Source organism: Salmo salar, chromosome ssa12 (genome assembly GCF_905237065.1).
Source record: "Salmo salar chromosome ssa12, Ssal_v3.1, whole genome shotgun sequence".
Taxonomy (NCBI): domain Eukaryota; kingdom Metazoa; phylum Chordata; class Actinopteri; order Salmoniformes; family Salmonidae; genus Salmo; species Salmo salar.
Genome location: NC_059453.1, coordinates 53355171 through 53368130, shown reverse-complemented (window position 1 = coordinate 53368130; position 12960 = coordinate 53355171). Strand labels below are relative to the sequence as shown.

General features: G+C 43.6%; 1 protein-coding gene across 2 annotated transcripts; it reads right to left on the bottom strand.

Annotated features, from left to right (window-relative positions):
- Window positions 1-2009: 2009 nt before the first annotated feature.
- LOC106565142 (transcriptional regulator QRICH1) lies at window positions 2010-10227 on the bottom strand. Of its 2 annotated transcripts, none has more exons than XM_014131928.2 (12): window positions 9920-10227; window positions 8521-8796; window positions 8208-8288; window positions 7893-7997; window positions 6630-7772; window positions 5917-6076; window positions 5543-5697; window positions 4682-4796; window positions 4356-4464; window positions 3198-3358; window positions 2850-2940; window positions 2010-2675 (listed from the first exon to the last, which is right to left on the bottom strand). In XM_014131928.2, exons 2-12 carry the CDS (start codon window positions 8764-8766, stop codon window positions 2486-2488), a joined length of 2556 nt encoding a protein of 851 aa, XP_013987403.2. In that variant the 5' UTR covers window positions 8767-8796; window positions 9920-10227; the 3' UTR covers window positions 2010-2485. The 2 variants fall into 2 exon arrangements, with proteins under 2 accessions (XP_013987403.2, XP_013987404.2); XM_014131929.2 differs by having other exon boundaries at window positions 7893-7991.
- Window positions 10228-12960: the final 2733 nt, after the last annotated feature.

Sequence of the window (12960 nt, the reverse complement as noted above, 5' to 3'; positions counted from 1 at the left end):
TCTGGGACCTGAGAGCTTGGAAGACAAGAGGCACAGGAGGGTCCCTGTGAGGGCTAACATGTTAAAGGGGGTACATTTCCATATACACTCCCCTACGTATTTATTTGGACAGTGAAGCTAAAATATGTACATTTGGCCCTATACTCTAGCATCTTGGATGACATCAAATGTTATGAGGGACAGTACAGAATGCCACCTTTTATTTGAAGGTATTTTCATAAGTGACTACAAACTTGTTGGATGCATTTGCAGTTTGGTTGTGATTTGCCCAATAGGAATGGTGAATAATGTATTGTGTCATTTTGGAGTCACCTTTTATTGTAAGTAAGAATAAAATATGTTTCTGAACAGCACATTATTGTGGATGCTACCATGATTATGGATAATCATGAATGAATCCTGAATAATGAGGAGTGAACGATGCTCCTCAACAACGACAAAAATGCTAACCTCTCTTCTTGGTCATGGTGAGAGGTTCAAATGTCTTCGGGGTATGATCTTGTTGCCTAAACCTTCTCACTCATTATCCACAATTCATTCATGATTATCCATAATCATGGTAGCAGCCACATTAATGTAGAAGTGTTCAGAAACATAAGCTTATTTACAATAAACGTGACTCCAAAATGTCACAATACATTTACCATTCATTTTTACTGGGAACAACATAATCTGAAACGCAACCAAAACAAACCGCAAAAGCATCCAAGAAGTTTGTAGTCACTTGATGTAGTCATTGCATGCTAGGAATGCGACCAAATACTACAATTTTGATTACTTTAATACTACAGGTGAATTTGTCAAAATACTTATGACACCTTCAAAATTGGGGGACTAGATACATAGTGCTTTCATTTCTAAACAGTAAAACGTGAAAACACTCAAATGAAACATCTCAAATCCAAAATGCTAGAATACAGAGCCAAATTAATCATTTTTGTTTTTTAGCATCATTATCCAACTAAATACGTAGGGGAGTGTACAGTGCCTTCAGAAAGTATTCACACCCCTTGACTTTTTCCACATTGTAACACAATCTGAATTTAAAATTATTACATTGAGATTTGTCACTGGCCTACACACACACACACACAATGTCAACGTGGAATTATGTTTTTATAAACTTTAACAAATATATTATGAAAAGCAGAAATATCTCGAGTCAATAAGTATTCAACCCATTTGTTTTGGCTTACCAAGAAGACAGTGAATGTTCCCGAATGTCGAAGTGACAGTTTGGACTTAAATCTACGGCAAGACCTGAAAATGGCCGTCCAGCAATTTGACAGAGCTGGAATAATTTTGAAAAGTAAAAATTGACAAATGTTGCACAATCCAGGTGTGGAAAGTTCTTAAAGACTTGAAGCCAAATTACGCTTGATCCGAAAATGTGGTCAGAAAGTTTGTATGGAGGGTGTGATGCTAGGGCAGTCTCCTGAAGCGTCCAGAGGCCAAATCAAGCTCCATACTGCATCGCTATACGCCTCTCAAAATGTTTTAAAAATGCGGAGGGCTCTGTATAGCTCCGCATTGACATGACTGATGACAGTAGGTGGGGGCGAGAGGTCCTGTATAAACAAACTCACTTCCCTAACAACAGCTCGGCGAAGAGCAAAAAATGTTTGCTCTGACTTTTGCGGAGGCCGCGTTGCAGTTAATGCTGTATGGCTTGACCATGCAGCGCCTTTTACCCAGAAAGACTCTCAGCTGTAATCACTGCCAAAGGTACCTAGACAAAGTATTGACTCGGGTGTGAATACTTATGTAAATGAGATATTTCTATATTTCATTTTGAATAAATGTGCAAACATTTCTAAAAACATGTTTCCACTTTGTCATTATGGGGTATTGTGTGTAGAAGTGTGAGATTCAAAATAAAAAAATAAACGTTTTAATTCAGGCTGTAACAAAATGTGGACTAAGTCAAGGGGTACGAATACTTTCTGAACTCACTATGTGTATAATATATTTATATGACTGAATATATATATCTGATATTTCACCATCCATTTCTGACCATTTCATCTTTATTGGGGCTGCAACGGCCTACAGGAGTACATGATGAGCTCTGATTTAGTGACTTTGTCAAAATCCATCTCACTCGTCTCGTCAGTCCAGGAAACAATTCTATGGTGAAGTGAGGTGGGGGGGTTAGGTGAAGTGGTGACTTACGTACACGTGTGACCATCCCCAAAAAGATAACAGCATTGAGGGTGACATAACTGCCATTGAACTGCCATTAGATGAATAAACGCAGGAGTCTATTCCTTAAAAAAAGGCCCATAAGTCCACTCTGTAAACACTATCAGTCGCTCCCCCACTCCTATGGTTGGCAGGTGTGATGGGTTGAGACTGAGGCCACTGGAGGTCCTTAGAGTTAGTTACTGAGTGAAGGAGGTACCACAAAGATGAACACTTGAGAGAGAGAGGAGGGCTGATTTCGGGGGTTAGTGTGTCCATTTCAGTTCCTCCTCCCCTCCCCCACTCAGTGCATGCTGGCCGATGACATGGCGATGGCCTCCTGGATCTCCCGCACCATGATGATGCGTGTGAGCATGTGCTCCACCTGCTCACTCGTGATTGGCTGAGTGGAGTACCATATGGGACTGTTGGGCGCCACGACGGGCTCTGGCGTCAGGTAGTACGCGTCGTTACGCCCCTTAGCACTCTGGGGACTGAGCGAGACGGGAGGGTTAGACGTTGATTAGAAATGCATCAAAGAGCTCCTGTAGAAGATGCATGTTCTGGCGTGTATTTAACACCATGGGAAACGTCACCCTGTGCAAGGGCATCCTCTTAGCGACTAGAAATGTACTGAGAATAGGGGAGGGTGGGGGGTCATTACTCACCATTTGAAGAGGTAAAAATCATACAGCTTAATTGGGCATCGCAGAGGGTTCTCGGGATCCTCAGCCTGCTCCTCATACATGTCATCGGTCACTGCAAAGTTCAAACATCACAGAGGTCAGAGGTGATCATCAGCCAGTAGTGATGGGGATTATGGACCTCATAATGTTGACAAACTTGGGTCGGTCAGAGAGGCAAAAAGAATTTGCCCCAAAGGGAAAGTTTTGAATGTATGGAACACATAGCTGACCAATACCAGTCAGTCGGTGACTGGGAAAATGGAAATCCAGTCTGACTAAAATATACAAAGCTTAATTTGTCTTTATTATGAACTCTAAAGATGACTTCACCTTTCTGCCCTGCATGGTGTGTTCCTAAGGGCCCATGGCCCTTCAGATAGCGGATACTGGTGCTCTTATCCTTTGGGTTGGACGGGTTCTTCTTCGTGTGCCTCAGCACTTTGGAGAAGGCCACCTTCATGTGCTGCTCTACCGTTGTCAGACGGAAATACCTACAGGAGAGAGAATCGTTTAACACGAAAACACACACATCCAACAGACAAAACCCGGCATTCACACACATCAGCTACCCTGCATCCATCAAAACAGCCACTAGGCCTGATCACATGAAAGCTACATAGGATTACAATTATATTGTGACTTGGCAAGTACAAGGGTCGTTCTATTTCATTTCAATCGCTTTTTGATCGCACCGCCTTGGATTTGAACGAAACGTTCTATGTGTATTTGCCCATGGTAGAAGCGGTCAGAAAGTAACTTTTTGGACTTGAATGCCCAAACATTTCGGAGATGGAGGAACTCAAAGTCGAGCCATTTTTCATACCACACCATGACACATCCATGTCTTCATCACTTGAAAAGATAAATGGTTCGAGTTGTATATAATTTAAAAGTTAAACAATTTACTATTTTATAATTTCTTGCATAAAATGTTGAATAAATATTTTTATTTTTTTTACCTTGAATGTCAATTATCAACAACAACAAAAAAACTATCTCCAATTAACAGACATACACAAAACATGACAGCCACCCTGTATTGAAGAGCATGCCGTGTTTCAACAGTAGGCGGGCACAACAAACACTTCACATAATGTAAAACACAATCTAAGTTACAACATATGCATATACATTTTATTTAAATTTCAGAAACGAGAAAATATTTTGACAACCGTGTGTCTGTAAGCTTTTAAATGATATCAAAGTCAACCGTTGATCTTTTCCAGTGATGAAGACATGGATGTCTCATGGCCGGGTGGGGTATGCAAAACGGGTCAACGTTGAGCATTAATGATTTGGCATTCAGGTCCAAAAAGTAACTTTCTGAGCACTTGGGACAAATAGGCATGGAAGGTTTGGTTCAAATCAAAAGGGGTGCGGTCAAAAAGTGATTGAAATCCAATGGAATGACCCACAAGTCTATTGGGTGAACAGGATACATTAGTACGATGAGTATGAAATAAGAATCATGTGTCCAGTATGACTCACTTAGTGTTGAAGAACATGAGTGTTGTGAGCAGCGTGGCTGGTGAGTGGGCACCCAGCTGTTTACACTCCCACAGCATCTCCTCTGTCACGTGACTGGGAATGATGTACCCTGGGAGGAGAGAGCAGAGTGGCCAATCACCATACATTCTCCTCTCAAGAGACAGCAAGCAGCCCAAAACACAGAAATGTACTCGGGTATAGAAGTCACAAAAACAGACTTGCTTTTATATTATTTTACAACGTTTTGACCCTTAGGTCTTTAGCGGTTTCTTCCCTATACTCCCTCTTGAATTTACACCCAGAAACAGAAACCGATTGTATCTTACCTAGTGGATGGATGACAGGCCTCCACTCGTCCAGGGCTTTGTGTAACCACTGGGAGAAGCGTGTGTAGTACTGGTCAGAGAAGATATCATCCACCCGTCCGTTTTCAAAGAGGTACTGCCAGCAGAAAATAGAGAACGGCATTAACAACCTCAGTCAACTGTAATACACTTCAGTCAGTATCTTGTATTGTGTGTGCGCACGCAGTGGTGTAAAGTACTTGAGTAAAAATACTTTAAGGTACTACTTAAGTTGTTTTTTGGTGTATCTGTACTTTACCATTTATATTTTTGACAACTTTCACTTTACTACATTCCTAAAGAAAAGAATGATATACTTTTTACTCCATACATTTTCCCGACACCCAAAAGTACTCGTTACATTTTGAATGCTTAGCAGGACAGGAAAATGGTCCAATTCACTCCCTTCTCAAGAGAACAACCCTGGTCATCCCTACTGCCTCTGATCATGCGGATTCACTCAACACAAATGCTTTGTTTGTGAATGATGTCTGGTGTTGGAGTGTGCCCCTGGCTATCAGTAAATATTTAAAAAATAAATAAAATGGGGCCATCTGGTTTGCTTAATATAAGGAATGTGAAATTATTTATACTTACGTACATTTATACTTAAGTACATTCAAAACCAAATACTAATTTTCCATGAAGGTATATTTACTTTACTCAAGTATGACAATTGGGTACTTTTTCCCACAGCTGTGTGTGTGTGTGTGTGTGTGTGAGTATATTGAGGATGTCAGTGAAAATGTGAGTGTGTATTGAGGTTGTCATATGAAAATGTGTCCTTTCTGTACAGATATGTGACTTCCATTGAGAGAGTGTGTGTAGTAGTGGTACGCGTACCTTCTGTATACACAGGAAGATGTAGTAGAGGGCGTCAGGCTCAAACTGTTCTCCTTCCAACCCCCGGGCCTCTTGGGTCATAAGGGCTAGAGCCACGTTGAGCTCAGCCACCGCACTCGACACCAGGTCCTCCTGGAAGCGCAGTGCCTGACGACCTGCACAGAGAGACACAGGGAGAGACACAGGTCAGATGGATATGGTCATTTAGAAGGCATTTTTATCCAACTAAGAGAACTGTCAATATTCAGAGTGGAATTTACTCAGGATTCGGAACCAACAAGACAGACAGGAAGGAGAGTATAAAAGGGATAAGTAAACATACTTGGAGAGGGCGGTTTAATGAGTGAGTGGGAGTCTGTGTTGTGTTGACTCACGTCCGATGGGCGCCAGCTTGTTCTGCTCGTCCTTGTCCAGCTCTGTGTTCTTGCGCTGGACCCAGAGGCGCCACACGTCCATGCCCTCCTCAGGCTTCAGGGAGACGGGCAGCAGCAGCTCCTGGGGGGCCTCCACCTGGGACTCTGACTCCACATGACCCTGCAGGGAGACACACAGGAAGTTAAAATGTTAACACGCACACCACCATGCTTCTTCGATTTGTGGTTTACCCTGTGAGTTGACTTCATTGTAGAAAAATTCCACACACAAAATTACTGGATATTTCTACACAAACACTGAAAATATGGATTTGTTAAATTTAACTAGGCAAGCCAGTTAAGAACAAATTATTATTTACAATGACGGCCTACCCCGGCCAAACCCGGGCCAATTGTGCGCCGCGCTATGGGACTCCCAATCACGGCCGGATGTGACGCAGACTAAATTCGAACCAGGGACTGCAGTGACGCCTCTTGCACTGAGATGCAGTGCCTTACACCGCTGCGCCACTCGGGACATTAAACTAGTGACATGGAAATTTGCTTCCAAAACACCACAATAGGCTGAAGTGTTACACTAGTCAAGCCAATCATCCCCCGCTTAACTGGGGGAGACTACAGCCTAAATCTACATCATTGTTGTGGAAAACCTAGGAATCAGAGACAAAAACAAAGTCAAGGTCTAACCCAGGTAATGTAGGTCCTGTTCTGACCTGTAGGTGGAGCTGTTGCTCTTGGTGTTCTTGCTGCTGCTGGGGGTCCCAGATGTGGAGCTGCTGCGTGGCGTTGTAAGCCCCTCCCACCGTCTGCACCACTACAGGGCCGTGGATGTTCCCGTTCATGAACTGCGCCGGGAAAAGCGTCTGCACCACTTCCTCGTTTGTCGTCGTCTCGGAGACTGACACCGTAGTGCCCGACTGGATGGACCCAGTCCCTGACGATGAGGAGTGGGCTACCCTATTGTCCTTGTTGTCGTGGTGACCAGAGGACACCTGCATCGTGTTGTAAGCCTCCTGAGGGATGGCGATGTGATGCACACCCCCCTGCTGCCCCCCGGAGTACACAGGGATGGTCCAGGTCTCCCCGGCAGGGCCTGTGATGGTACCTGTGGTGCTGTACAGGTGGGTGCTGTCCACAGTAAGCAGGTCGGGCCGGAGGGACAGGAACTGCTGTTGCTGCCCCTGCCCCTGGGGGAGGGCCAGGACCACCTGCTGGCCCTGCTGGCCCTGAGGGAGGGAGTACGACACCTGGATGGGGACGTCCACCTTGCGCTTCTTGGCAGGTTGGAGGACGCTGGTACCCGCCCTCCTCTCTGCCTCCCGGGGAGAGCCCTGCTGCTGCTGAGGAGACATGGCCTCCACTGTCTGGAACTGGATCTGCTGCCCACCCTGTAGTTGAATATGTTGACCACCTGGTAGCTGAATGTGCTGGATTTGTTGCCCGCCTTGTAGCTGGATGTGTTGCCCCCCTTGAAGTTGGATGTGCTGACCCCCTTGAAGTTGGATCTGCTGACCCCCTTGAAGTTGGATCTGCTGACCCCCTTGAAGTTGGATCTGCTGACCCCCTTGAAGTTGGATCTGCTGACCCCCTTGAAGTTGGATCTGCTGACCCCCTTGAAGTTGGATCTGCTGACCCCCTTGAAGTTGGATCTGTTGACCCCCTTGAAGTTGGATCTGTTGACCCCCTTGAAGTTGGATTTGTTGGCCACCCTGTAAGTCCCCTTGAAGCTGGATGTGTTGGCCTCCTTGGAGCTGAATTTGCTGGCCCCCTTGTAGTTGAATATGCTGGATTTGTTGACCGCTTTGTAGTCTAATCTGTTGACCTCCTGACACCGCTGCCACCAACTGGGCCTGGATCTGAAAGCCACAGAACAAATACCTGAGCCTGGTGTATACAAAACCAACACATTTACCTGGTTAGTAGAGGACATGGGGTGAGTGTGTGTACTCAATAATGCAGAGTGCTACGTGTGTAACCTGCTGGTGCTGCTCCTCTGTGAGCTCTCCTTGCTGGACCAGCTGTGCTGCCGTGGGGATGCCCTGGAGGTCCACCGTCTGACCCTGCTGTCCCTGGATCTGCACCTGACCACACAGGGAAGGAGAATAAACACAGTGCACCATACACTTCGGTCACATCCACCATGCGTTACATGCCTGAGGGTGGTTAGGGTCAGTGTTTCCCTGACTATTGCATTTTCAACTGATCCTTTTGGTTATAGGCCTTGGATGTCGATAAGGAGGCCATTGAGTCCAGTCTGGAAAATAATGGAGTGGAAATCGATAAGGCCTCACCTGTACTTGTATCTGCTGCTCAGACCCCTGGTGCACACCAGCAGCCATCTGGGGTGAGATCTGTGCAGAGTTCACCTGCACCTGTTCATCCACAGGAGAAAAATCAATCACAGGGCAAAAGTGACAATGATAGCAGCAATAAGATAGGTAGTACAAATGTTGAAGTATGAGTTGGGCTTTACTCTCAATTAGGTAAAGTGATCTGTTCTTCAAAGTATATAGACTAGATGAGGGAAAAGGGCACAAACGCAGCCTGAGGTGTATTCAAAAGAACTGAACTACTGGAGGAACCACATAAGGTCTCTCCTCTTACCGGACAGGCCAGCTCCAGCAGCGAGCCAGCCACCTCAGTGCTGTCTGTGTAGACACAGTTGCCCCCCTGCTGGTACACCATGGTGGTGGTGTCGCCGTCCTGCTGGCTGAACTCCTGCAGTGCCTCGGGGCCCTTGTTGGCCAGAGACTCCAGGAACTCCTTCATACGGTGCTGGGGCACACTGCGGGCCTTCTGACGCACGTACTCGTCAAACGAGACTACACCGCTCTCTACGGGCTCGTTCATGACAAGTCACTATGCCCTCCACGGCACCTTCTGAGGAAGGAGGGGACATACGATGCGTTCAAGACAACTGGGAACTAAGAAAAAAACTAGGTAAAATCATGAGGTCTGGGATCTTCAGGTTGGAAAGTCTGAGCTTTAGAAAGATGCCCGAGTTCCCGACTTGGAATTCTAAGTTGGATGACCCTTCAAAAGATTTTTCCCAGTTGGAGCTTGTTTTTCTCTGAGTGCCCAGTTGTTTTGAATGCAGCAATTGTTCACACACCTATACAGCATCACAGCTCAGGACTGCATGTCATTTAACTCTGGTATCAATTAAGACTACAGCCCCTGTCATCAGTACAGCCTAACATCTCAAAGTCTAGAATACATTTAAAGGCCAAGCTTCCTAACTGTTTGCATTAGAGGGGGAGGTGAAGCGAGATGGGGCCAAAGCGCACAGGCAAACCCCTTTCCTTGACGAACTTTGAACCAATTATTACACCATCTGATCACCTGGCACTATGTTCTTAACACTGTCCCAAGAAAGCAATAGGCTGTTGTGGTCAATGACGTGTACATCATTGGTTGTGGTATACAGTATCTGTCTATGAAAAAAAATATGATCGTTATTATTACTATGATGTAATGATTAGCTAGCTAGTTACATGTACTACTGGGGCAGTGTAAAGAGCCACCAGCCTCTATCATTTGCCATATATCACATGATTACTTTTGCTTATGTTTTTGTGTCTATTTCTAGCTGCAAAGTTCAGCTAGCTACTACAATCCCACAATCTGAATAAAGTTAACATTTCAATAACGAATAAATTGTCTTTGGGTGACGGATATACGTGCAACTTGTGCTATGTATTCTATAATAGCTAGTTAGCTAGTTGCTAACGTTAGCTGGCTAACTAGCTACCAGTGCATCTTCCCATGCTACCTTAAATAAAACCAAAACCCCTCTGTTCCGCCAAGACACGGCGTTCAAAAATAAAACGCGATAAACTCCAAGTAAATTGCGTTCCAAATGACATTTGTAAAGTCTTCAATTTACAGCGATGGAATAAATTGCAAGAATTATTAATTTAAACAGCTAGCTAGCCAACTAAACAATATCGTAACGTTAGCTTGCTAGCTTGCTACGTCGTGTGAGTATTTAAGCGATATTTACCCTGCTTTCGATGAGAACAATATGGGAAAAATCCACACAAATTTGGCTCGCCCACCGTTTCTCCAGCAGAATTCTGAGCGTTTGGCGATAATATTTGTCTAACTATTCAGAGAAAAGTATTTAATCAATACAGAGAGAATTATGGAAGTAGGCCCGATGGAACAACGTGAATCCCCGGACTTCTGTGACACTCAACCGCCGCATCAGACAGAGCGAGTAGGTCGCGAAGCTCATTCGGCTACACCGCAAATTCTCCACTTGCAAAGTCTAGGTAATGACACATTTCATATTTACGGGAACGAGCATCGCGTGCTCCCGAGACAGTAGATTGGTGACACCGCAGGCAACTATTTTCTTATTGCACGACATACATTATTTGATAGTATTATGAATAAGGTGTAAAATTAGATAAATAAGATCATGTCAACATACACTTACATATGAGAGGAAACTATCTGTGTGTGTGTGTGTGTGTGTGTGTGTGTGTGTGGTAATGCATCCAATGATACATAATTGACTGTAGTAGTCCCGCTGTACCTATGCTGTGTAATGTTAGCCAGTACAATTAAATAGAAAAAAAACCTAAACGTCCCTTGTCGATCACGAATATTAAATACAATTATATTTGAACTCAGTCTACTCTGCTGATTACTTGTGGGGTTGGTCTTTCAGTGGGTCGAAATGTGAGGTAAAATATCCACAGCCAAGTATTACTAAACCAACTTTAAAACTCTGGTCTCTGAAAAGTAGGTTAAATAAAACTTTCTTGTGGATATTTTGTCTCACATTTCGACCCACTGAAGGACCAACCACAAAGACAACCAGCAAAGTAAGTTCAAATGTAATTTTATTCAACATTCAGGCTTGTAAGGAAACTTTCCAAGTTTTGCATTGATTTGCTTCAGAATGTATACCAATAATTGGTATCACAGTCTGATTTATTAGGCAACATTAAATACATCCCATTAATTGTCCTTGTCCTCTCCCTTCTGTTATTTCTATCAGTCTGCTCTAAAGTCTCTTATCTCTGTATTATGTATTCCCTCTGTACAGTCAATGAGTATTGTTAAGACCTTGTGACAATGCACTTTAAATAAAGTTTGACATTACTTGTAACTATTCAAGTGAATTTATTTATCTGCACTTCTGTACGTTTGAACACATCATCAGCACCTGTATTGGAGTCCAGCTCGCGACATATGGATCGCGCGTATGTACGCGAACAGCGCTCGCAATGTTGTAGTACAGAACCCAAACAAATATCCTCCTTATTGTAGTGGGTTTACCTGTTACAATGGCCAACCGAACATCTCCTTTAAATTAGGATGTGACTTGTAAATCCTCCCAGGCCCAGACTTTTTTATTTGACTAATAATTAGCACTTTTCTTTCAACATTTCATTTATCAATTTCCTACACATTTGTTGGAAGGCACCATTTTACATTCAGATTGAATGGGTATGCACATATTCTCACGATTACTCGCTAGGAAAGGGTCACGAGTACGGCATGGATGCAAGCAGATAAGATTTGCTGCAGTCTTGAGGCTCAGTATGAGGATATGTAAGGCCTATTCTATTCAAAGAATCAAAAAGTTGTAGAGGATCAATGAGTAGAAACAGAGGCACAATATGCTGTCCTCATATTGAACCCCCTCCATCCTTATTTTTTCAGTGAATAATGAACTCTGAAGGTTTGCATACAACCCTGGTTCTTAAAGTAGAAATCCACTCCCAAAAAATATATTTGAGTATTTAAAAAAATAAATCAGTCCACTGTTGATACAGTCCCAAAATGTTTTCCATGTCAGCAGTCAAATTTTCAATATATTGGACTTTCAAGAAGAAAATTGTCACTTGCCACATGATGATGCAAAATGCAATATCTTGAAAACTTTACTGCTGACATACAAAACATTTTGGTGCTGTATGAACAGTGGACTAATTAAAAAAAATGTGGCACAACAAATGTACATTGCAATAGCAAAATTAGTTGCACATGTAATACCTTGCTTGCCAATAGCAAAATTAGTTGCACATGTAATACCTTGCTTGCCAATAGCAAAATTAGTTGCACATGTAATACCGTGCTTGCCATTCAGAAAAAAATCCTCATGAAAATACGTAGGCTGTTTTGTAATAATTCCTCAATTGCGGAGGGAAAAGAATCCATATGTTAAAAAGCCTATGTTTTAATGTCGAAATGAGTGTTAAACTTACTGTTAAGGTAAAGAACTTAATTTGGATGCTTACACACTGTTTTCTGCGTAAAGGTTAATTTAGATTAGAAGTTAATATTCAAGGTTCATTTGGACGTATAACTTTTTGTGTGTATGTGCCTTTAAACAGGAATACAACTGCCCCAGTCTGCCTTAAAGAGCCAGGCATGTGCCAGTGAGGGCCTACCCCTGCTCTACCCACAACAGGCTGCCTCTCTGCTCTCTTAAGGTGGACCAGAAGAGATGTGCTGCATGTGTATAGTACCTTGTTGGGACAGTGGACAGGAAAGAGTTAATTCCCACGGTCTCTCCTCTAGCCTCTCTATGATCCCATGGAGGCCTGTCAAGTGGATATGTTCATGGCTCCATTCCCCAGAACACTTGTAATAGACCTCATCACACCTAATAATATGGTACACATACCACAGGAGGCTGCTGAGGGGAGGGCGGCTCATAATAATGGCCAGAACAGAGCGAATGGAATGGAAACTATGTATTTGATACCATTCCACCTATTCCGCTCCAGTTATTATCACAAGCCGACGTGTCCTCCCCAATTAAGGTGCCACCAACCTCCTGTGACACACACATAGCGCCACTCATACTCAAGTTAATTCATGAGGTGTGTATGATGAGAGGTGGGATGTTTCTTTTAGCACAAGTTGTACACAACACATAATGTCAACCTGTTTTGAACTATTTTCTGTAAGCTAGTTTGTGTTTGTTGGTTGACAGTGCCACCAGAGCGGTATACTTCGAGTGAAGCTAGATCTACAGGGGTTTCTAAAGATAGTCATCTTCAGTCAGCTTCCCATTCCAGCTCA